This window comes from Oncorhynchus clarkii, chromosome 3, assembly GCF_045791955.1.
Source record: "Oncorhynchus clarkii lewisi isolate Uvic-CL-2024 chromosome 3, UVic_Ocla_1.0, whole genome shotgun sequence".
NCBI classification, from domain to species: domain Eukaryota; kingdom Metazoa; phylum Chordata; class Actinopteri; order Salmoniformes; family Salmonidae; genus Oncorhynchus; species Oncorhynchus clarkii.
The window spans coordinates 30,496,942-30,521,129 of NC_092149.1; the positions used below are offsets into that span (position 1 = coordinate 30,496,942).

The 24,188-nt window shown below is 45.3% G+C and overlaps 1 protein-coding gene across 1 annotated transcript in view; it reads right to left on the reverse strand.

Moving 5' to 3' along the window:
* LOC139392960 (thrombospondin type-1 domain-containing protein 7A-like) overlaps nucleotides 1–24,188 on the reverse strand; it is a 95,898-nt gene that overhangs the window by 8,506 nt on the left and 63,204 nt on the right. The window contains exons 11-22 of the mRNA XM_071141273.1: nucleotides 23,775–23,910; nucleotides 23,416–23,519; nucleotides 21,818–22,012; nucleotides 21,135–21,401; nucleotides 14,815–14,993; nucleotides 14,209–14,214; nucleotides 13,792–13,925; nucleotides 13,404–13,557; nucleotides 11,834–11,975; nucleotides 7,774–7,889; nucleotides 6,992–7,109; nucleotides 4,401–4,546 (exon numbers count right to left, since the gene is read on the reverse strand). Coding sequence (XP_070997374.1) covers nucleotides 4,401–4,546; nucleotides 6,992–7,109; nucleotides 7,774–7,889; nucleotides 11,834–11,975; nucleotides 13,404–13,557; nucleotides 13,792–13,925; nucleotides 14,209–14,214; nucleotides 14,815–14,993; nucleotides 21,135–21,401; nucleotides 21,818–22,012; nucleotides 23,416–23,519; nucleotides 23,775–23,910 — 1,697 coding nt within the window. The remainder of the gene's footprint in view (nucleotides 1–4,400; nucleotides 4,547–6,991; nucleotides 7,110–7,773; nucleotides 7,890–11,833; nucleotides 11,976–13,403; nucleotides 13,558–13,791; nucleotides 13,926–14,208; nucleotides 14,215–14,814; nucleotides 14,994–21,134; nucleotides 21,402–21,817; nucleotides 22,013–23,415; nucleotides 23,520–23,774; nucleotides 23,911–24,188) is intronic.

The window sequence follows — 24,188 nt, forward strand, 5'->3', positions numbered from 1 at the left end:
TAAGACAGTGTGTGGTGTAGCCTACCTCCACTCTGCACTCAGACCAGGGAGAATAAGACAGTGTGGTGTAGCCTACCTCCACCCGGCACTCAGATCAGGGAGAATAAGACTGTGTGTGGTGTAGCCTACCTCCACTCGGCACTCAGACCAGGGAGAATAAGACTGTGTGGTGTAGCCTACCTCCACCCGGCACTCAGACCAGGGAGAATAAGACCGTGTGTGGTGTAGCCTACCTCCACTCGGCACTCAGACCAGGGAGAATAAGACTGTGTGGTGTAGCCTACCTCCGCTCTGCACTCAGACCAGGGAGAATAAGACTGTGTGGTGTAGCCTACCTCCGCTCTGCACTCAGACCAGGGAGAAAAAGACAGTGTGGTGTAGCCTACCTCCACCCTGCACTCAGATCAGGGAGAATAAGACTGTGTGGTGTAGCCTACCTCCACCCGGCACTCAGACCAGGGAGAATAAGACAGTGTGGTGTAGCCTACCTCCACCCGGCACTCAGACCAGGGAGAATAAGACTGTGTGGTGTAGCCTACCTCCACTCTGCACTCAGATCAGGGAGAATAAGACTGTGTGGTGTAGCCTACCTCCACCCTGCACTCAGATCAGGGATAATAAGACTGTGTGGTGTAGCCTACCTCCACCCGGCACTCAGACCAGGGAGAAAAAGACAGTGTGGTGTAGCCTACCTCCACCCGGCACTCAGACCAGGGAGAATAAGACTGTGTGGTGTAGCCTACCTCCACCCTGCACTCAGACCAGGGAGAATAAGACTGTGTGGTGTAGCCTACCTCCACCCGGCACTCAGACCAGGGAGAATAAGACTGTGTGGTGTAGCCTACCTCCACTCTGCCCTCAGACCAGGGAGAATAAGACTGTGTGGTGTAGCCTACCTCCACCCTGCACTCAGACCAGGGAGAATAAGACTGTGTGGTGTAGCCTACCTCCACCCTGCACTCAGACCAGGGAGAATAAGACTGTGTGGTGTAGCCTACCTCCACCCTGCACTCAGACCAGGGAGAATAAGACTGTGTGTGGTGTAGCCTACCTCCACCCGGCACTCAGACCAGGGAGAATAAGACTGTGTGGTGTAGCCTACCTCCACTCTGCCCTCAGACCAGGGAGAATAAGACTGTGTGGTGTAGCCTACCTCCACCCTGCACTCAGACCAGGGAGAATAAGACTGTGTGGTGTAGCCTACCTCCACCCGGCACTCAGACCAGGGAGAATAAGACCGTGTGTGGTGTAGCCTACCTCCACTCGGCACTCAGACCAGGGAGAATAAGACTGTGTGGTGTAGCCTACCTCCGCTCTGCACTCAGACCAGGGAGAATAAGACTGTGTGTGGTGTAGCCTACCTCCACCCTGCACTCAGACCAGGGAGAATAAGACTGTGTGGTGTAGCCTACCTCCACTCTGCACTCAGATCAGGGAGAATAAGACAGTGTGTGGTGTAGCCTACCTCCACTCTGCCCTCAGACCAGGGAGAATAAGACTGTGTGTGGTGTAGCCTACCTCCACTCTGCACTCAGATCAGGGAGAAAAAGACTGTGTGTGGTGTAGCCTACCTCCACTCTGCCCTCAGACCAGGGAGAATAAGACTGTGTGTGGTGTAGCCTACCTCCACTCTGCCCTCAGACCAGGGAGAATAAGACTGTGTGTGGTGTAGCCTACCTCCACTCTGCCCTCAGACCAGGGAGAATAAGACAGTGTGTGGTGTAGCCTACCTCCACTCTGCACTCAGACCAGGGAGAATAAGACAGTGTGGTGTAGCCTACCTCCACCCGGCACTCAGATCAGGGAGAATAAGACTGTGTGTGGTGTAGCCTACCTCCACTCGGCACTCAGACCAGGGAGAATAAGACTGTGTGGTGTAGCCTACCTCCACCCGGCACTCAGACCAGGGAGAATAAGACCGTGTGTGGTGTAGCCTACCTCCACTCGGCACTCAGACCAGGGAGAATAAGACTGTGTGGTGTAGCCTACCTCCGCTCTGCACTCAGACCAGGGAGAATAAGACTGTGTGGTGTAGCCTACCTCCGCTCTGCACTCAGACCAGGGAGAAAAAGACAGTGTGGTGTAGCCTACCTCCACCCTGCACTCAGATCAGGGAGAATAAGACTGTGTGGTGTAGCCTACCTCCACCCGGCACTCAGACCAGGGAGAATAAGACAGTGTGGTGTAGCCTACCTCCACCCGGCACTCAGACCAGGGAGAATAAGACTGTGTGGTGTAGCCTACCTCCACTCTGCACTCAGATCAGGGAGAATAAGACTGTGTGGTGTAGCCTACCTCCACCCTGCACTCAGATCAGGGATAATAAGACTGTGTGGTGTAGCCTACCTCCACCCGGCACTCAGACCAGGGAGAAAAAGACAGTGTGGTGTAGCCTACCTCCACCCGGCACTCAGACCAGGGAGAATAAGACTGTGTGGTGTAGCCTACCTCCACCCTGCACTCAGACCAGGGAGAATAAGACTGTGTGGTGTAGCCTACCTCCACCCGGCACTCAGACCAGGGAGAATAAGACTGTGTGGTGTAGCCTACCTCCACTCTGCCCTCAGACCAGGGAGAATAAGACTGTGTGGTGTAGCCTACCTCCACCCTGCACTCAGACCAGGGAGAATAAGACTGTGTGGTGTAGCCTACCTCCACCCTGCACTCAGACCAGGGAGAATAAGACTGTGTGGTGTAGCCTACCTCCACCCTGCACTCAGACCAGGGAGAATAAGACTGTGTGTGGTGTAGCCTACCTCCACCCGGCACTCAGACCAGGGAGAATAAGACTGTGTGGTGTAGCCTACCTCCACTCTGCCCTCAGACCAGGGAGAATAAGACTGTGTGGTGTAGCCTACCTCCACCCTGCACTCAGACCAGGGAGAATAAGACTGTGTGGTGTAGCCTACCTCCACCCGGCACTCAGACCAGGGAGAATAAGACCGTGTGTGGTGTAGCCTACCTCCACTCGGCACTCAGACCAGGGAGAATAAGACTGTGTGGTGTAGCCTACCTCCGCTCTGCACTCAGACCAGGGAGAATAAGACTGTGTGGTGTAGCCTACCTCCGCTCTGCACTCAGACCAGGGAGAAAAAGACAGTGTGGTGTAGCCTACCTCCACCCTGCACTCAGATCAGGGAGAATAAGACTGTGTGGTGTAGCCTACCTCCACCCGGCACTCAGACCAGGGAGAATAAGACTGTGTGGTGTAGCCTACCTCCACCCTGCACTCAGATCAGGGATAATAAGACTGTGTGGTGTAGCCTACCTCCACCCGGCACTCAGACCAGGGAGAAAAAGACAGTGTGGTGTAGCCTACCTCCACCCGGCACTCAGACCAGGGAGAATAAGACTGTGTGGTGTAGCCTACCTCCACCCTGCACTCAGACCAGGGAGAATAAGACTGTGTGGTGTAGCCTACCTCCACCCGGCACTCAGACCAGGGAGAATAAGACTGTGTGGTGTAGCCTACCTCCACTCTGCACTCAGACCAGGGAGAATAAGACTGTGTGGTGTAGCCTACCTCCACCCTGCACTCAGACCAGGGAGAATAAGACTGTGTGGTGTAGCCTACCTCCACCCTGCACTCAGACCAGGGAGAATAAGACTGTGTGGTGTAGCCTACCTCCACCCTGCACTCAGACCAGGGAGAATAAGACTGTGTGTGGTGTAGCCTACCTCCACCCGGCACTCAGACCAGGGAGAATAAGACTGTGTGGTGTAGCCTACCTCCACTCTGCCCTCAGACCAGGGAGAATAAGACTGTGTGGTGTAGCCTACCTCCACCCTGCACTCAGACCAGGGAGAATAAGACTGTGTGGTGTAGCCTACCTCCACCCGGCACTCAGACCAGGGAGAATAAGACCGTGTGTGGTGTAGCCTACCTCCACTCGGCACTCAGACCAGGGAGAATAAGACTGTGTGGTGTAGCCTACCTCCGCTCTGCACTCAGACCAGGGAGAATAAGACTGTGTGGTGTAGCCTACCTCCGCTCTGCACTCAGACCAGGGAGAAAAAGACAGTGTGGTGTAGCCTACCTCCACCCTGCACTCAGATCAGGGAGAATAAGACTGTGTGGTGTAGCCTACCTCCACCCGGCACTCAGACCAGGGAGAATAAGACTGTGTGGTGTAGCCTACCTCCACCCTGCACTCAGATCAGGGATAATAAGACTGTGTGGTGTAGCCTACCTCCACCCTGCACTCAGACCAGGGAGAATAAGACTGTGTGTGGTGTAGCCTACCTCCACCCGGCACTCAGACCAGGGAGAATAAGACTGTGTGGTGTAGCCTACCTCCACTCTGCCCTCAGATCAGGGAGAATAAGACTGTGTGTGGTGTAGCCTACCTCCACCCTGCACTCAGACCAGGGAGAATAAGACTGTGTGTGGTGTAGCCTACCTCCACCCGGCACTCAGACCAGGGGCTGTACTGCCACCTGTAACAGGGTCTGACAGGACAAGGTTTCCACTGCTCCAGCTGAGAGGGACAGGGACGCCCGTCTCCCTGGGACCCTTGCACCACCACCCTGCTACGCCACATCCGCCCTGGAACACAAAAATGCAGTGACATCATTAATGTGAAACACTCACCCGACAATTAGTCTTGCACAGATGTAGGATCTTAATTTGATCACCCTGTTGCAGGAGAACTTTCCTGCAATGCAGTGTAGTGCATTTGAGGTTTAAAAGGCTCCTGAAGTCAATTTCACTTTGAAAATTCAGACTTGATTTTCCCTTTATGAAACACTTTCAAAAATGTCCATGAATTATAATCCAGATAATAATTCACATTTCCTGTTTGTGAGGATTATTTTCCTGCTGTAGCTAAACTGACTCTAAATTCTGTAGTAGTCACAGTATCACATCTACCCAAAGACATGTAGAAAGTCTGCAGACATGGGGACTATTTGATTCAGAAAGAATGCTTTGACTGTGATTCACATGAACATATGACTGATGTCTGAATAGGGAGATGCAAGAGGTCGGGGCTACAAACCAAACACAGCAGGGATCTCCGTCTAGACAAACGCAAGTCAACGATGTGTTGTTCCCTCCTGTATTCTTTTCCTTTCTTTTGAATGGAGTCTGCTAAAGTTCATCCATTGTCTTAATGTCAGGCCATTCACCATTCAGTGCATTCAATTCAATTGGCAAGGAAATGTAATTACAGTATAGGCCTACAAACAGTTATTGTGTGTAGTTATGTACGTGTGTATTCGTGTGTACTCCTGTGCGTCTTTGCGTGTGTGTTACTGTGTATTTATAGGTTACTGTATCAGTCGTCCCTAACTGCTTGACAAAGGCAGCTCTTGAAAAAGCCTGCTACACTGTTCTGTCCTCCAGCCATATTGATTACCTCTCTACTTCCACTCTTCCACTTGAGCAAAAATACTTTTCCTTTCTGTTCGGCCAACTACTGCCATCCTTTTATATAACAGCAGTACAGGACCATATGAGGTGGTGAAGTCTCTCGTGGGTAATGGATCGGGTGTGCTGCAGTTTGAGCATTTCGTAAGCCTTCTTGATTCTAAAGGCTTTGCAATGTGATGTATACAGTAGTTGTACTAAGAATGCATCATCTCAGATAAAGTATAGGTATTAATAAGTGAGCTAACACACACACACACACACACACACACACACACACACACACACACACACACACACACACACACACACACACACACACACACACACACACACACACACACACACACACACACACACACACACACACACACACACACACACACGGATTGTGATTTGCTGTAACACACTGGTACTTCAAGTTTGCAGACTCAATGTCCACCCCGCATTCATTCCTCTCTTTCCTCCCCTCTCGTATAAATTCCTCTCACTGCTTCCATGCCACATAGTCTTTCAAACCCCTTTCTCCATCTCTGTTTTGCAATTGGTCACATATAACAGCTCATTTTCCAACACAGAGCCAGCAATCCTCTCTCTCAACCAAACAACAAAGAACACCTGCTACACTGATCAGACAGTAAATTACAACATTCTCCATCAGACATAATACTACCTCACATCCTGTTCTAGCCAACAGAACATCCTCTATAGATCAGGTGAGGATCCCCATTGCACCTTTAGCCACTCTTAAAACACTTATCTCTTGCCTGTGATTTAGCTGCAGGTGCTAGAGGCTACAGGCTGGCTGTTACTTCAAAGGGCTTCCCACAGGGCCGCTAGCAGACAGACATAATAGGACAGAATCAATTGTCTGATGCTGTACAACAACAAACAACAAAGGACAGAGCAGTCACTTTACAGGGCGACGATGTATGATGCAATCTCTCTCAGTCCAAAGAGCAATCCTGCGATTCTTGTGTGATTTTGCGCAGACGGAGATCCCCGTGATCGTTGCTAATCTGACAGTGTAGAGGAGCTGTTGATTTAACCATGGGTTGACAGCACAGCGAACGTAGGAAGGTGTGCATTCTATTGCGTAAGGTTGAAGGAAACAGAGTGAGATTTGAAGATACTGTATGGTCGTGCTTAATGCCGCTTGTCTCATTTGTAATCTTTGTTTTTTTTTTCCAAACCCTGGCTGCCTGAGATATTTTGTGATATGAGCTTGAAGAGAATATTTGTAGGAAACAAATCAAATGGTCCCTATGCAAACAATATTCATATAACCACCAAGATGAGTGTGGTTTTATGACCCTCGGGAGAAGTTAACCCATTAAGTGTCCTTCAATTCTTCTTGATCATCTCAGACGTTTACCTAGGAGCCATTGACAGTAAAAAGATATAGGAGTATATATCCAAAATTTTAAATTGAACCTTTATTTTACTAGGCAAGTCAGTTAAGAACAAATTCTCATTTACAATGACGGCCTACCGGGGAACAGTGGGTTAACTGCCTTGTTCAGGGGCAGAATGACAGATGTTTACCTTGTCAGCTCGGGGATTTGATCGAGGAAACCTTCGGTTGCTGGCTCAATGCTCTAACCACTAGGCTACCTGTCTTACCATCCAATCCACACGTGTGCGAGCATTCCGACCAGGCCGACCAATCAGACAGCTGGCAGTTGACGGGACACTCCACCACACAGGAAATGTTCATCTGCCACTTCCTCTCCAGGCTCAGCTACGAAAGAGCGGGATCATTATCACTCAGTTACAGTATCAGTCACAACACCTATCATAGTGGCGTTTTGCAACAGACTGCTACAGCCAGCCCAGACCCATTACTTCTTACTTCTGTCTGACCCCTAGGTAAATAGCCTATAATTCTCAGGAGCCGCTGGTTCTGTTCTGGCACAAGATGGGCACCCGGCTTGTATAAATCCCTGATTGAGCCGGACTGCAACTGGGCCATGGGTTCAATAGCAGTGAGTTTAGTTTCTCCCCTGCAGCCTGCAGGGTACAATTTGAGAGAGTCTGAATGGATTCTGAATAAACTGAGTTGAATCTGATGGGGCTACCGCAATCCTCATGTGTAAACCCTTCTGTATGTTTTATGGAGATGCTGTATATGCCTGTCATTTTATTTGCCTAGAATCACTTGTGGCTGATACTGATCCAAAGAGATAATATATTACGTTATTGCTGCTCTGCTGCGCTGAATTAGTAATACTCCAAGGACACACAACTTCAAACTATTGACAGTACAGATGGTTCAGTTACTCTGGAAATGGTCCAATTTCAGTATCACTAGCATTGACTCACTATTGACTTTCATCATAGTGGACCTGAATGAGAGCTAGGATTGTAATCGGGAGTTGGGGATAGAGCATTTAAGAGCATCTCACCTCCTTACAGAACTTGAGGTCGATAGACTTGCTGTCGCTGCGTACACAATCCAGCATCCGCGTCTTGATGCCATTCCCACACACAGCATTGGCACTTAGCTGACATGTGCTCCAGTCTGAGGGGAAAAGGCAGACCAGTATGAAAATCACACTCAAATTCAAGACAAACTCACAAACATACACTGAGTATACTAAACATTAGGAACACGTTCCTAATATTGAGTTGCACTCCCTTTTGCCCTCAGAACAGCCTCAATTCGTCAGGGCATGGATTCCACAAGGTGTCCAAACGTTTCACAGGGATGCTGGCCCATGTCGACTCCAATGCTTCCCACAGCTGTGCCAAGTTGGCTGGATGTCCTTTGGGTGGTTGACTGTTCTTGATACACACACCGGTGTGTTTGGCACCTACTACAGTACCCTGTTCAAAGGCATATTTTTTTTTTGGTCTTGCCCATTCACCCTCTGAATGGCACACATAAAACAATCAATTTCTCAATTGTCTCAAGGCTTGATAATCCTTCTTTAACCTGTCTACTCCCCTTCATCTACACTGCTTGAAGTGGAGTGAACAAGTGGAATCAATAAGGGATTATAGCTTTCACCTGGATTCACCTGGTCAGTCTATGTCATGGAAAGACCAGGTGTTCTAAAATGTTTTCTATTCTCAGTGTACCGTAGGGCCCGAACCAATGATTTATATATATACTAGATGGCTAACAGGGGGGCACTGATTTGAAGCCACCGCTGCTCCATTTTACTACTCCCCCACCATTGTAAAAAATAAGCTATAGAAATACATTTGATTCATTTTAATGCATACATTTGTTTTTACCAAGTTTATTCTATTACAGACACCTTAATTCATACTTTGAAGTGATATTATGTGAGCTAAACATAGAAATAATTATAAGTAAATATAAAATAACATTTTCCTTAACATATAACTTTTCGAAAGTAATAATGTTGCTGTCCCCACTACAATATTAAAATTCGTAAATACATGTAATTTTGTCCTTGAAACATTTAATTGAAATACTGTAAAGACTTCCATTTATTCCTATGGAAGACTCATTCTTCTGGGGAGTACCAATATGTCCGACCGGTGGCTTCAAAGCCTCTCATTGGCCAATACACAGCATTTGCAATCTAGTGTTTATATACATCATTGCCCCGAACTGGACAGGAGATACACTTGCAAAGCTTCAATCATTAGGCAAAGGGTACATTTGATGTCAAAGCCTGTTTTAGGCAGTTCCAACCCCAAGCCATTTTCTAAAGATAGGATATGTACTCAGTTGAGTTTGATGGCAGTTGATTAGTTTGGCAACAGACGCATTGGGAACACCTCTAACACTTGAGCTCATTAACTGAACAGAGTCATGACTGCTTGTAACACCTGCTCTGCCATGCTTTTGACAGCTAAACTAGGGCATATGACGGAGGAGCACATAAAAAGATCAAGAGACACGCCCACGCCTATTTCAAGAGAAGTGGTGGAATTGTCAGACTTGCGTAAAAGTAAAGATACCTTAATAGAATATGACTCAAGTAAAAAGTCACACAGTTAAATACTACTTGAGTGAAAGTTTAAAGGTATTTGGTTTTAAATATACTTAAGTATCAAAAGTAAAAGTAAAAGTATATTATATTAAGCAAACCAAATGGCACAATTTTTTATTTAAAAAAAATGTTATTTATGGATAGCCAGGGGCACACTCCAACACTCAGACGCCATTTACAAATAACGCATTTGTGTGTAATGAGTCTGCAAGATCAGAGGCAGTAGAGATGACCAGGGATGTTCTCTTGATAAGTGTGTGAATTGGACCATTTTCCTGTACTGCTAAGCATTCAAAATGTAAGGAGTACTTTTGGGTGTCAGGGAAATTGTATGGAGTAAAAAGTATATCATTTTCTTTAGGTATGTAGTGAAGTAAAAGTTATCAAAAATATAAATAGTAGGGCCTCCCAGGTGGCGCAGTGGTTAAGGGTGCTGTACTGCAGCGCCAGCTGTGCCATCAGAGACTCTGGGTTTGCGCCCAGGCTCTGTCGTAACCGGCCGCGACCGGGAGGTCCATGGGGCGACGCACAATTGGCCTAGCGTCGTCCGGGTTAGGGAGGGCTTGGTCGGTATGGATGCCCTTGCCTCATCGTGCACCAGCGACTCATGTGGCGGGCCGGGCGCAGTGTGCGCTAACCAAGGTTGCCAGGTGCACAGTGTTTCCTCCGACACATTGGTGCGGCTGGCTTCCGGGTTGGATGCGCGCTGTGTTAAGAAGCAGTGCGGCTAGGTTGGGTTGTGTATCGGAGGACGCATGACTTTCAACCTTCGTCTCTCCCGAGCCCGTATGGGAGTTGTAGCGATGAGACAAGATAGTAGCTACTACAACAATTGGACACCACGAAATTGGGGAGAAAAAGGGGTAAAACATTTTTTAATAATATATATATATATATATATATATATATATATATATATATATATATATATAAATAGTAAAGTATTTACATAAACAATCCTCTGAAGTGAAGCATATTGTAACGATTCTCGTCCTTCTCTTCTGAGGAGGAGTAGTAAGAAGGATCGGAGGACCAATGCGCAGCGTGGTAAGTGTCCATATTGTATTTATTATATGAACACAAAACAAAAACAGCGAGAACGAAACGAAATAGTCCTGACCGGTGAAATACAGAACAGAAAATAATCACCCACGAAACACAATAGAAAACAGGCTCCCTAAATATGGTTCTCAATCAGGGACAATGATTGACAGCTGCCTCCGATTGAGAACCATACCAGGCCAAACACAGAAATAGCAAATCATAGAAAAACTAACATAGACAACCCACCCAACTCACGCCCTGACCATACTAAAACAAAGACATAACAAAATAACTAAGGTCAGAACGTGACACATATCGTGTGAATCCAGAGAAGTTGGAATCCCAGAACCACAATCAAATAACCATGTGGCTCTAGTTAAGCCAGGAAGCATGTCTACCACTGAGGGGCCCGGGATCACTCAAACGCCTGCAACACTCTGACAAAGATGAGTGGCTGTTTTTAGCGGCTGTTTTAAGTGCTCAACTCCTGCTGCAAAGCTTTGTGGCACTCAGGGGAGTGGAAGAGGGAGATTGTGGAGAGAGAGAGAGAGAGAGAGAGAGAGAGAGAGAGAGAGAGAGAGAGAGAGAGAGAACAATTTAGACAAGCAAAGGCAAGATGGATCCTGGCAACATGAAATAGAGCATTTCCAGTAATGATCTCTACTGGTATTTTATTTACATAGTTACTGTGTGGCCCTGAAAGGCCTGGGTGACGCTGGGAGCAGAGCGCTACAGATTAGCAGTGAAGTGAGCAACAGACAGAGAGAGGAGAGAGAGGGAGAGAGAGCTACGATATTGAAGATAACACTACACATCTCTGGAATCACAGAGGAGCCACCAAAAAAGACTGCAGTTTAATTGGACCAAGTCGTTTTGGAGTAGCACTAGATAAGAGTATGCTGCACCAAGAGTGTGCAAAATGAATACATAACCTTATAGTGTGTATATAGTTTTTTTTAACTGCATTAGTTGGGTAAAGTTATTTCAGTATGAGTAAACACTTCAAAGGCCCAGTGAGGTCAATAACATGATTTCCCAGGGTTTTGTATATATTTCTACACTATGAACTTGGAATAATACTATAAAAATTTTGAAAATTATGATAATGCCCTTTTAGTGTAAGAGCTGTTAAAAATGGCCGCGTGAAATTTCTGCCTGTTTTGGTAGGATGCAGTCACCAGGCGGAAAATAAGTTAATAGATCAAGAAATTGCTCACGCTAAGAAGCTATTTTTGTTTCTTTTTGACCATTTTGATTGAAAACAGTCACAGTAAGGTACTTAATTGTTACCCAGAAATGATTTGATATTGAGGTAAAAACAGCAGCATTGGGCCTTTAAGTAACAGTGTAAGTAGATAGCCACTGATGAGGGAAAGTAGCTACTTATAGACAAACTAGATGGAAGATGTCAAAGTGAGATGTTCTGCGATTCATTTTTTTATATTTTTTTTACCTGTGATGTTGTAGAAATAGTGAAAGCAGTTCAGGTTCAGACTACATGGCTCCTTCTCTGTGGTGTCCGGACATTGTCTCCCTGCTCCAGGTGACCGGATGGCGTAGGCTGTCCGTTTCCTGCTGTTGTTGTAACTGCATGGCTGAAAAGTAGGCACAATTTCACATCAACATGGAGGGGTTGAGCAAAAAGGGGGAGGGTTGTGTATTTTTGTTATAGCGTAAATGATTTACAAATCCATATTGCAGCAAGTCATAAGAAGTTTACGTAGACAGATCACTGAACTGGAACTAAGCCCCTTTTCAATGGAGAGGCCTTGTCGCCATGATGTCCATATTTATTGAACATGAATGTCGATTCAACTGTGTGAATTTGAAGGCTTCTGGATTATTTCACAGCTTTTTCTCCACACTTAATTGTCTTAAATAAAAGTGGATTAACATTCCATGTTTTGATGTCATGCCATTCCCAATTCCCAGGGCTGCCAACATTTCCATATCCTCTCTACTGGCATTCCTGGAATATGGAATTCCTAGGAATTTTGCGGAAAAACGTTGAGGATGCTTCTCGAATAGATATTCCAACCCTACATTCCTTTTACACAGTGTGAGAGTGGGAAAAACACTGTCTCTGGAATAACATCGCTGGAATGTTTTATTCGTCATGAATTAAACATGGTACCGGCAAGACTCCATGTTGAGATTGGAATTGTGGGAAGTCAGCATGTCAAGCACTTCAAGAGAACGGGGTGTGATTAACAATGGCTGGTGCCTTTTCAAAAAAAACAGCAGGTGACGTTGAAACTGTTCAATCGCTCTTTTTTTTACAACCAATGAAATGTGTCAGAGGGGGAGGAGTGGACCCCTTACTGCGGTTAACTACTGGACTTTGATTATATTCAGTAATATTTCATACATGTGTCTATTTTACAGCTGTGAGACAACCATGGTCGGGCTGCCTTTACCGTGTTACAAAGGCTTCCTAGCAGTGTCAGGCTGGAGAGTGAGAGTGGTTCATGATCCGATCAGAGCAGGGGCAGCTGTTTCACCAGGGGATTTCTACATCCAGAAATACATTCACCTCCACTGAAGTCTCGATCAGGAAGTAGTTACATCGGTTTCTTTCTCTGTGTATTTTAATGGGTGAGAATTTGATCATGTGATTCACAGGCATTTGTTACCGTTCTGCAGCACACATTTCCATTGTTATTCTTGTTCTGCCTCCGTGGAGGAAGAAATATCATACTGTGAAGGATTCACAATCCATTTATCCTAAGACAAACAAACTCTTTATGTTAGGTTCCAGTCTCTTTCGAAAAGTCAGAAATGGGTATCAGTTTCAATCACAGGACTTCATATCACAGAATCAGTGGGTGAATTTAAAAAAAACTATCCTACAGATCCAGGGTCAGTTCCTACCACACACATGTACCAGTGGTTCTTAACAGGCTGCAGCAACTCCAGAGAGGCCAAAACTTTTGTACAGATCCAGGAAACCTCTTACCACACTCATCACATACACATAATACATACATGAATTGATTGATTGGTCTCCGACCAGTTATTCTTACCAGGCTGCAGCGGTTCCAACTGCTCCAGTCAGAGAGGACACAGTCCTCGGGGCAGGGCAACCGGCTTCCCCGTGTCCCCAAGGGCATGTCCTCCGGGTCACACAGGTAGTCCTCCACAGACTCAGATGGACCGTCAATAGTGTTCAGCATACACCTACGGGATTGGCCCAGAGATGTGTTCACATGACCTTACATAGTCAAAACATTTTCCATTAAAATCAGCTGTCAATCAAATGCAATATATACAACATATTTAGATGCATATGTTGAGGACCATGGATTTATACTGTGTGTGACACAACGGTCTTCGTATGAGGGAGTAGAACATCGCTTGGGATGGTTTTATTTAGTCTATAGTAGTGCGATGTAGTGAAAGGGTGTAGAGTACCTGACTTTGCGGGTCTGGACGCCCTCTCCACAGTTCTCCTTCAGGTCCAAGTTGCTGACCTTCCACACACTCCAGGGTTCAGCCACCCACACATACTGACTGCAGTCACTAATACAGGGCACAACCTCGTACACCTGGGGGAAGGCACCAGGCAAGAGGTTTGACACTTAATATGTATATGGTTATTACCTCCGTTTATCATTGAGTTTGGGTGACAAGAATAGCGTCAATGATAGTACTGTGTTGAGGTGATTAAGACATTACCAGAGGTGTTTTGTTGGTGCTTATGTCTATCCCTTTTAATCGTACCCCGCTACGTCTGTGAGTGTTCTGTACAGTACTATGCACAACAAGAGATATTTAGTATGTGGGAACATTGTTGACAATGTGAATTCATAATACTGAAAAGGGTCTTACCTGGGCCTATTGTGTTCATCCGTATCCAGTGTGCATTGTGGAATGAAAGTGACAAAGATTTGGTATAATTGACAAATGCAAATATTGAATTGCTTGGATCAAACATTTTGATTCATGTGACGTTGTAAATAAAGGCTGCCTCTGTGAAGACCCCTTTAGACACTGAGAAACAGATCAACATACCATGAATTTAATCCACTTCTCTGAATCTGTTGCTATTCATATTGAAGGTTAAAAAATAAAATCATTTCTCAAATCAGGGGCATTTCTGTTGGATGCATCCATTTATAGTATCCATTCCCCTGGCCCTCTATTCTACCCAGAAAAAGCAATTTGGCAATCATGAGAGAAAGTAACGGAAGGTAATTCAAACAGAATATTTTAATGAATATTTCATTTGTTTCTCTCTCCTATGTGTTTGTAATAATGTGTTTCTAACACAAAAACGGTGTTATTTATCACAAACAGTGCCTGAAAAAATCATTTATATTAGGAAAAACTGGCATCCATATTAGGAAGTCCCTCAGCTGTCAGACAAAATTATTACAAGTAAACATTAACTCATTTCTACATTAGACAGTCTTGTGAGTGTTTCTCATGCTGTACCTGGTTGATGTGATCCAGTTTGGGGCAGGGTCGCCCTCCGTTGTAGGGTTTCTCCCGGAGCCACTTGGAACGCACTTTGACCCCGCTACCACATGACTTGCTGCAGCGGGACCAGTTGGACCACTCGCTGAGCTTACAGTCTGACGGACAGGGGATGATGCATGCCTCCTCAATGTAGCCTGCATGGAGGAGAGAGAGAGTGGTGTGAGAAGGGCCAGGAAAAGACAGGGGCCCATAGAGGCCCCCAGGAGCCCTATGATGCATAGCCCTTCCTTTCCATGGTATAGCATCTATTCTAGTCTGATTGCGATAAGGACATGTTGTAAAACGTAATTGCATGTTCATGACATTTTCACGAAGGAGTTAAAGCATAATGTTACCCATTATATTTTTGTTTTCTGTAATGAACAATAACATCATAATAAACTCTTGTGAAAATGTTGCATGTGCAACTTGGAGAAAATCCAAGGTGTAACGATATCACATGACCAGAAAACCAATACTAGCACCAACAACATGAGCAAATAATGACTCAACTGTTGATTTACAGAGACGGCTGATGTTGCGCTATAACAATAGAGCTACACTCCAGGGTCTCATATGGAGCTGTTAAAATAAATAAAAAATACTCTTGAACAGTGGTTTGGGTCAACTGTAAGCTTTTTCATGTAATCTATGTTTCCTCAAGTGGCTGACAGGGTCATGACATGGCAACTGGGGCTGGCTGGCTTAAGCATCTCACTCTGCTTATTACTCCTGTTCATCTGGATCCCTACATCCCCAAGCCCTGATATCCTGTGTCTGTCTCGACAAACACACAGAGGTCCCAGGCTAATTCACTGGAAGAGGTTATCCATGTGAACCACTGGCTACATTTCAGTGGAGAACAACACGTTTCTTCTCGATGCTTTCACGAGACGGTTGCTAATGAACTGGAATGTACGGTGTATTGTATACGTTTGAGGGCTGGGTCTGAACTAAAGCTTCAGGGTTGAAGGCCTGAGGCTGTGTTATTGTGTAGCAGCGTTTCCCTGTGGTCCCATCCAGATTGAATTGGAAAACAGCTAAATCAATGAAGTGAACACGCAAGGAGACAAAATGAGGTGTTTGTGCATAAAATGCACTTTTTGACAACATTCTGTCTTCCTGAAGACTCTCTAGGTGCTGGGTGTGTGATTGATTGGAAGCCCTGGCTGTTAACTGCTACCATTGTCAGCAGTATTTGACCCTGGAATCCTGTTCAAACATAGGAGCTCCCTGAGTGATGGGACAGACCACATGGCAGGAAGACGGGGTGGCAGGGAAAGAAGACTCTCCGATCCCAACAGGGGTGACCCTAGTGGCACAGTGACACGCCTTACTGTCATGTGACATCACATACACCAGTGGAGGCTGGTGGGAGGAGCTATAGGAGGACAGACTCAGTGTAATGACTGGAATGGATGAATGGAACGGTATCAAACACATCAAACATATGGAAACCACATGTTTGACTCAGTTCCATTTATTCCATTTCACAATGTAAATGGGACAACATTTGTATATTTTAGTTGTCTCATTAAATGCTTTCAATATTTCTATATGAATTTGTATAATTTATAGTTGGTTAGAGATTTTTTAAGTTATATAAATTTGGAGCTACTGACATTTTAAATTATTGTCCCATATCCCTTAAGGATAATGAATGCCAAACCGAATTGACCATGGGCATGATGATTGTTCGCGTGCAGCTGCGCGTTCCTGAACTAATGATTACTTGGGTGCTGCCAGCTGTGGGCAGGATTGAAATAAACCCAACCCAAGGAAAACTTATACACTAACCTTCATTCCGTGACGTACCATTGTTTTCCTAATTATCTCTCAAATCTCAGTTTGGACGTGACTGACTTTATGAACAAAATGATCCTATTTACACTTTGTAACAGTAGAACAAATGTTTCTGACTAATATCGATGCCACATAGGCCATTTTCTACCAGAGAAGTTGTTAATTGCCTTCAATTGCTCTTTAAGCCAGCCCAACGATCTGAAATCATCCCTTATGCCATGTAGTTCATGGACCCTCACATATGTGTTCATCCCCTATAGATCTACATTAACCCCCTGCTACAGTTCTGTTCCTACAGTGCCAATTCCAATCAGAGGAATTAGAACCAGAGTTAAACATACAGAAAATGTCTATATATGTCTGATTAGTACTGCAGCTACAGTGTAAAGACAGTTTCAAACCAAAACACATTTTGATGTATAGTTATCCGCTGTGTGTCTGCAGGGGTGTGGTGGAATGAGAGGATACGGAGTGGGAGAAACACTGCATAATGTATCACATTTCTTGAGAGATCCATAGAAAGGATGTGTTGCTATTTAATCAGAACATTTCTGTTGCACAACACAGCTTAGATTTAGCACAACCCATTGCGTTCACCTGATTTGTTTTGCTGCGTCATTTCAGCAGTTTGGAAGTGGCCCAATCATCTCTTAATACCAGCCCCTCCTCCTCTCACTACATTTGCTAACCCTAATCCTCAACAGCACTCTCCTGCCCATGCAGAGTAGTTCACTAGCCCTTACTAATATGTCGGCTCCCAATCGCCTCCAACTAAACCACATCCCCACCACAACCTCACATACTGCTAGAGGTTACTGGTCCTTAACAACATGTCCGCCTTACTACAAGCCTTCACCTACAGCACAGATTCCCACAGTGACCTCATTCCTCATTCCTTCTCCGCTATGCAATCTGGTTTCAGAGCTGGTCATGGGTGCACCTCAGCCACGCTCAAGGTCCTAAACGATATCTTAACCGCCATTGATAAGAAACAATACTGTGCAGCCGTATTCATTGACCTTGCCAAGGCTTTCGACTCTGTCAATCACCACAGTAGTTGTTCACCAACTACTTCTCTGATAGAGTTCAGTGTGTCAAATCGGAGGGCCTGTTATCCGGGCCTCTGGCAGTCTCTATGGGGGTGCCACAGGGTTCAATTCTTGGACCAACTCTCTTCATCATCAATGATGTCGCTCTTGCTGCTGGTGAGTCTCTGATCCACCTCTACGCAGACGACACCATTCTGTATACTTCTGGCCCTTCTTTGGACACAGTGTTAACAACCCTCCAGACGAGCTTCAATGCCATACAACTCTCCTTCCGTGGCCTCAGAGCAATTGCTCTTAAATACAAGTAAAACTAAATGCATGCTCTTCAACCAATCGCTGCCTGCACCTGCCTGCCCGTCCAACATCACTACTCTGGATGGTTCTGACTTAGAATATGTGGACAACTACAAATACCTAGGTGTCAGGTTAGACTGCAAACTCTCCTTCCAGACTCATATCAAACATCTCCAATCCAAAGTTAAGTCTAGAATTGGCTTCCTATTTCGCAACAAAGCATCCTTCCCTCATGCTGCCAAACATACCCTTCTAAACTGACCATCCTAACGATCCTCGACTTCGGAGATGTCATTTACAAAATAGCCTCCAATACCCTACTCAATAAATTGGATGCAGTCTATCACAGTGCCATCTGTTTTGTCATCAAAGCCCCATATACTACCCATCACTGCGACCTGTACGCTCTCGTTGGCTGGCCCTCGCTTCATACTCGTCGCCAAACCCACTGGCTCCAGGTCATCTATAAGACCCTGCTAGGTAAAGTCCCCTCTTATCTCAGCTCGCTGGTCACCATAGCAGCACCCACCTGTAGCACACGCTCCAGCAGGTATATCTCTCTGGTCACCCCCAAAACCAATTCTTCCTTTGGCCACCTCTCCTTCCAGTTCTCTGCTGCCAATAACTGGAACGAACTACAAAAATATCTGAAACACTTATCTCCCTCACTAGCTTTAAGCACCAGCTGTCAGAGCAGCTCACAGATTACTGCACCTGTACATAGCCCATCTATAATTTAGCCCAAACAACTACCTCTTTATTTATTTTTCTCCTTTGCACCCCATCTCTACTTTGCACTTTCCTCCACTGCAAATCTATCATTCCAGTGTTTTACTTGCTATATTGTATTTACTTCGCCACCATGGCCTTTTTTTGCCTTTACCTCCCTTATCTCACCTCACTTGCTCACATTGTATATAGACTTATTTTTCTAGTGTATTATTGACTATGTTTGTTTTACTCCATGTGAAACTCTGTGTTGTTGTATGTGTTGTTGTATGTGCTTTATCTTGGCCAGGTAGCAATTGTAAATGAGAACTTGTTCTCAACTTGCCTACCTGGTTAAATAAAGGTGAAATAAAAAATAAAAAATAAATGTAAAAAAATTCCCTCTTAACCACCTGTCGAGCCAAGGCCAAGCCTCTCAGAGCCATCCCATAGTTTATAATCATAGAAAAGGGAATGGCTGAGTTACAAAGTACAGAATCCATACTAGGAACATTGTCAAGGTGAGGCGTGAAGGTCCAAGGAGGAGGAATGGCAAGGTTCCTAACATGGATTCTGTACACATGGTCACTGATCAGTACCCCAACCAACACCTTTTAACCCACCATGGAGACTTGAACAGTACACATGTGAAACGTTAACCCCATAAAATGGGGAAAACTCCATAGACTCCAACAAACCAGCGATAGATGAACTTATGTCAAATCATCACCGCTTGAGTCCAAGACTTTACAAAAAGGTGAACAGTAAAAGGAATGTCTGTGTATGTCGTCGCTGTGAGCAACACAGCCTTTCAGCGTTAATCCCCGCCTCTATTGATATCTGGGGGGGAATAACTACATTCGATGATCTCTATCACAGCCTGGGGAAATATGTCACCATACACACAGTGGTAGAGAGGACAATGTTTCCTCTTCTATTAATATTAACCCTGACGATGGGAGGAAGAGAGAGAGCAAGAAGAGAGGAAGAGAGAGGGCGAGAGAGAGAAAGAGAGAGGGCGAGAGAGAGTGAGAGATACGCAGAGAGAGAAAGAGAGAGGGCGAGAGAGAGTGAGAGATACGCAGAGAGAGAAAGAGAGAGGGCGAGAGAGAGTCAGAGAGAGAAACATGAGAGGGAGAGAGAGAGTCAGAGAGAGGAACATGAGAGGGAGAGAGAGAGTGAGAGATATGCAGAGAGAGAAAGAGAGAGGGAGAGAAGAGAGGGAGAGAGAGAGTCAGAGAGAGAAACATGAGAGGGAGAGAGAGAGTCAGAGAGAGAAACATGAGAGGGAGAGAGAGAGTCAGAGAGAGGAACATGAGAGGGAGAGAGAGAGTGAGAGATACGCAGAGAGAGAAAGAGAGGGAGAGAAGAGAGGGAGAGAGAGAGTCAGAGAGAGAAATATGAGAGGGAGAGAGAGAGTCAGAGAAAGAAACATGAGAGGGAGAGAGAGAGTCAGAGAGAGAAACATGAGAGGGAGAGAGAGAGTCAGAGAGAGAAACATGAGAGGGAGAGAGAGATAGGGAAGTGATATTGCATGTATTACGATGCATACCGTAACGAGACGATCATCTCAGTAACAAAAACACATTCTTCTAGAACACTATCAATAATTCCTTCCATAATCATATACAGTATACCTTGTCCCACAAACACACACATATTTTATTTCCTAATACGTCCCAGTGTCGGGCTCCAGTCATACCCACTCCCAGGCTTACTAATGTGCAACTGAATCTCTGAGTCATAGCTTGGGCTCTGTTCAGAAATGCATGACACTGATGTGTTCATTTCTACATCAGTACATGTCTTCAAAATTCAACAAGTCTAAAAGCAATTTGTCTGCATGTGTCAAATTAGAGAGGGCATCGAGTGTTCCTTTGCGCTTCATGTTTTAAGAACAAGAAGATAAGAGCGATTCAGATAAGAAAAGTTCAGACAAGAATATTCGAGAAAATAAATCATGTCAAATTCAGTTTAAAAGAAAATCCAGTTTTAAAAATAAACAGTTGTTTTAAAAATAGTAATATTGATGAGAGCCAGAGAACTTAGAAAGTGGTAAAACATCTTACATTGTAATACAGATATTGCAATGTTTTGTACATCGACCCACATCCCTGCCCTTGGCATCAAACCAAGCACTGTAGCTGTGATTTGGGGCAGATTTGGTGCTGGCAGGTCAGCAGTCATCATCAGAGATCAGGGGTCATAGTTAACGGAGCAATGCATGATGCCATTAGGAGCATACTCTCTCTGTGTCTGTATTAGTGTGTGTTAATTAGTGTGTGTATTGGTGTGTGTGTGTGTGTGTATTGGTGTGTGTGTGTATATTAGTGTGTGAGGGGCTCAGGGGGGGATTACGGCTAGTCAACTTCCCCCTGGGGGGTACACACACACACACACACACACACACACACACACACACACACAACAACTCCACCCCACCATGGCTGTTGCATCGTGAGGTCTCCACCAGTCTGTTGTCCTGGTCGTAACACACCATGGCCTGGTAGCGGTAGCCCTGGCCACACTCCTTGATGTTCCCCTGGACCTTCGCGCTCGGGAGACTCTCCACACGGTCTCCCCCGGCCAGGATGCAGTCGGACCAGTTACCCAAGGGCTGGGCGTTGTACTTGTCACACGGGCAGTACTGCGTCTCGCTCAGAGGGTACATCTGGGTGTTCTTACACTTGTCCTTCTTCTTGCTTCTCCCTGGGGTGGAGAGAGGATAGGGGTTAGTAGGTAGGACGTTTGTGTTTGTGTGTGTCTGCCTGCAGGTTTGTCATGTGCAATTTAAAAGCTAAACTCCATCCTGTCACTAGGCATTAATATGCATCATTATGTTCTCATTGAGTAACATGTAAATATTCCACATCCAGATTAATTGGACCAGACCTCATTAAAATTATTAGGCTGCTCCCCAAAACAAGAGACTTTATCTAATAGTTGCTAATAGCATCTATGCTGCACTCTAGCGGGCTACATGCTACCTCCCCTTCTCGCAAGGTCATAGAGCAAACTGAATCAGTCATGTGTTGCTTATAAGCTATAGAACTTCCTTAATGGACTGCCCCTGTGCAAAGGTGCCATTCTACCAAAAGTCCACACTTTTTGTTACTGTTCCTCACCTACAAGTAACCTCTTCCTGGTTCGGACCCCCACACAGTCAGCTGTGCAGGACGAGAACTTGGACCAGTTGGTGAGCTGGCAATCATCCTGGCATGGGAGCTGGCACCGCTGAGAGATGGGGGGCATGGTGTTGGCAAACTTCAGACACTCTCCAATGTCTGCCTGCGCTCCGTCCAGCTGTCGACAGGACACGGCTGTGGGGGGAAATCAAAGGCACAATGTCCCTTGGTGGCCATTTTGTCTGGGTCACAGAGATTTAGCAGGAATGGAGACATTGATTGGTTTGGTGGGTTGCAGAAAAGGTGTACTATGTAATACAGGGTGGTTGTCAATTGAACACAGCCTCAGGCAGACTGTTTTTTTTAATACAGTCAGTAACAACGTAGAAAGAAGGGTCAGAATAAAATATAAATGACGATCAATACAGGTTCAATGTTAATATGACAAATATGTTGAGTTTTGATTAAAAGGACATTACTGAAGATATTGCAATATGTGCTTTTCGTTATGCCGTAGACACTCAAGATCCAATTATTTTTCTACCCCAAAGTAACTTACAAGCAGAGTTCTGCTCAAACTCCCTTGGGCCTCTGTTGACTCTATACGTTTGGATTGCTGTAGCCTGTTGATATGTGTGGGGTTGTTTGTGGTAGCATGTGTGTTGACAGTGAGTGTGACTGGCGGTCAGGAGTGTTCCAGGTCCCTCCAGGTACACAACAGTGAGAAGCTGTGAGAAGCCGTGAGATGCCCCAGGGGTAAAGAGACACTGTGTCTCAGCATGTCTCAGAGAATGACAAGCAGTGACCTGGATTCTTTAAAGCCCAGGGATGTTAACGTCTACTATCACAGGCTATGAGAGTCAGCCCAACGCTACAGAAGGATTGTGGATGTCAGATCGTTTGTATGAAGAAAAGGAAATTGTAACGTGTCTCTTTCCATTTATGCATATTAGCACTTCACAAGTGGCAATTTACAACATTGCCACTGATTATAGTTCTATTTAAAGCTATACAACAATGGAATTATTATGTGACCTGAAAAAACACATGTACACTACTTTGTTGTACAGCTCCTTTTATCTACAGTAGGTGAGCCATTCCTGAATGCAAGTAAAACGTACGCTTCAATATGCTATCATATGGTGTTTCCTTACAATTGAAACATATTTACAGGTTGTAGTTAGCCAGGGGAGGAATGTAGCAGCTCTCCCAAGTGGAGCTGTGATTGAAGCTGCATGAAAAGAGCCCGAGGTACCTGGTACTTAGAAATGGTCTCAAACAAACAAGGTGGATGCCTAGTCATGAAGACATTGACATCCTAAATTCACTGAGGGATGACAAGCGGTGTCCTCAGTGCTGCGGGGAGTGTCAACCCCAGTTCACGTCTTCGCCTAAAGGAGAAGAATTTGACAAGTGGTTTAAGAAGCACAATTTGCCTCTCCTAACCTTGCCAAATCCATCTGTTTTCTCCTGGCTGAGATTCAGAGGCCACAAAGAATGTCAATTTCGTTGTGGATGTTTAAATTGGATAGAAGAGTAAGTAATAGAAGGGGATTTGTGAAGGAACAAAGAGAGATGGTTAAAGGATGTCATTTCACCTCTTGTTTGAAGACCTGGTCCACATGTCTCCTGAGCCCCTGGGCTGTCCTCCCTGATGTACCATGGTACCAATTGACACCTTCTCCATTTGTGTGACTTCCACCTGCAATAGAGGAAGTATTGTGACGATGCTGATTGTGATAATGATGTTGAACGTGATGATGATCATCAAGTCAATGTCATCATAATCATTCAAATCATCATATTCAACATGAACATTATCAGCAGACAGTAGAGGTAATTAGTGTATAATAACGATACACTTTATGAGTAAGAGTTGCTAACGACAGTAGCAATAGTATCATCATTGGTGTAATCATCTCCATGTACAGTGTCTTCAGAAAGTACTGTGCTGTACCTGTAACCAGGGCAGACTTTAGGAGCCTCACAGTCCTTTTCCTCCTCCAGCACCTCAGGACAGTCTTGGCCCCCGTTGGCTGGCAGCTGGAGGATGACGCGTTTTCTCGACTGCTTCTTCTTCTGAATGTTACCAGCTGACAAAGCAAACAGTACATTGAGTATTACTTTAATTCTATCTTATAATTCAAGTTTCAAACACCGGAAATTTGTCACAGTACCTAAACCTGTCTGGCTCAGTGTTGGATTGTCTGTCACAGTGTTGGACTGTCTGGCTCAGTGTTGGACTGTCTGTCACAGTGTTGGACTGTCTGTCACAGTGTTGGACTGTCTGTCACAGTGTGCAGCTCTCTCACTCATGGAGAGTGGAATAGAGCTAGAGCTAGGTCACAAGGTTAAGCGACCCTCTCCCTCA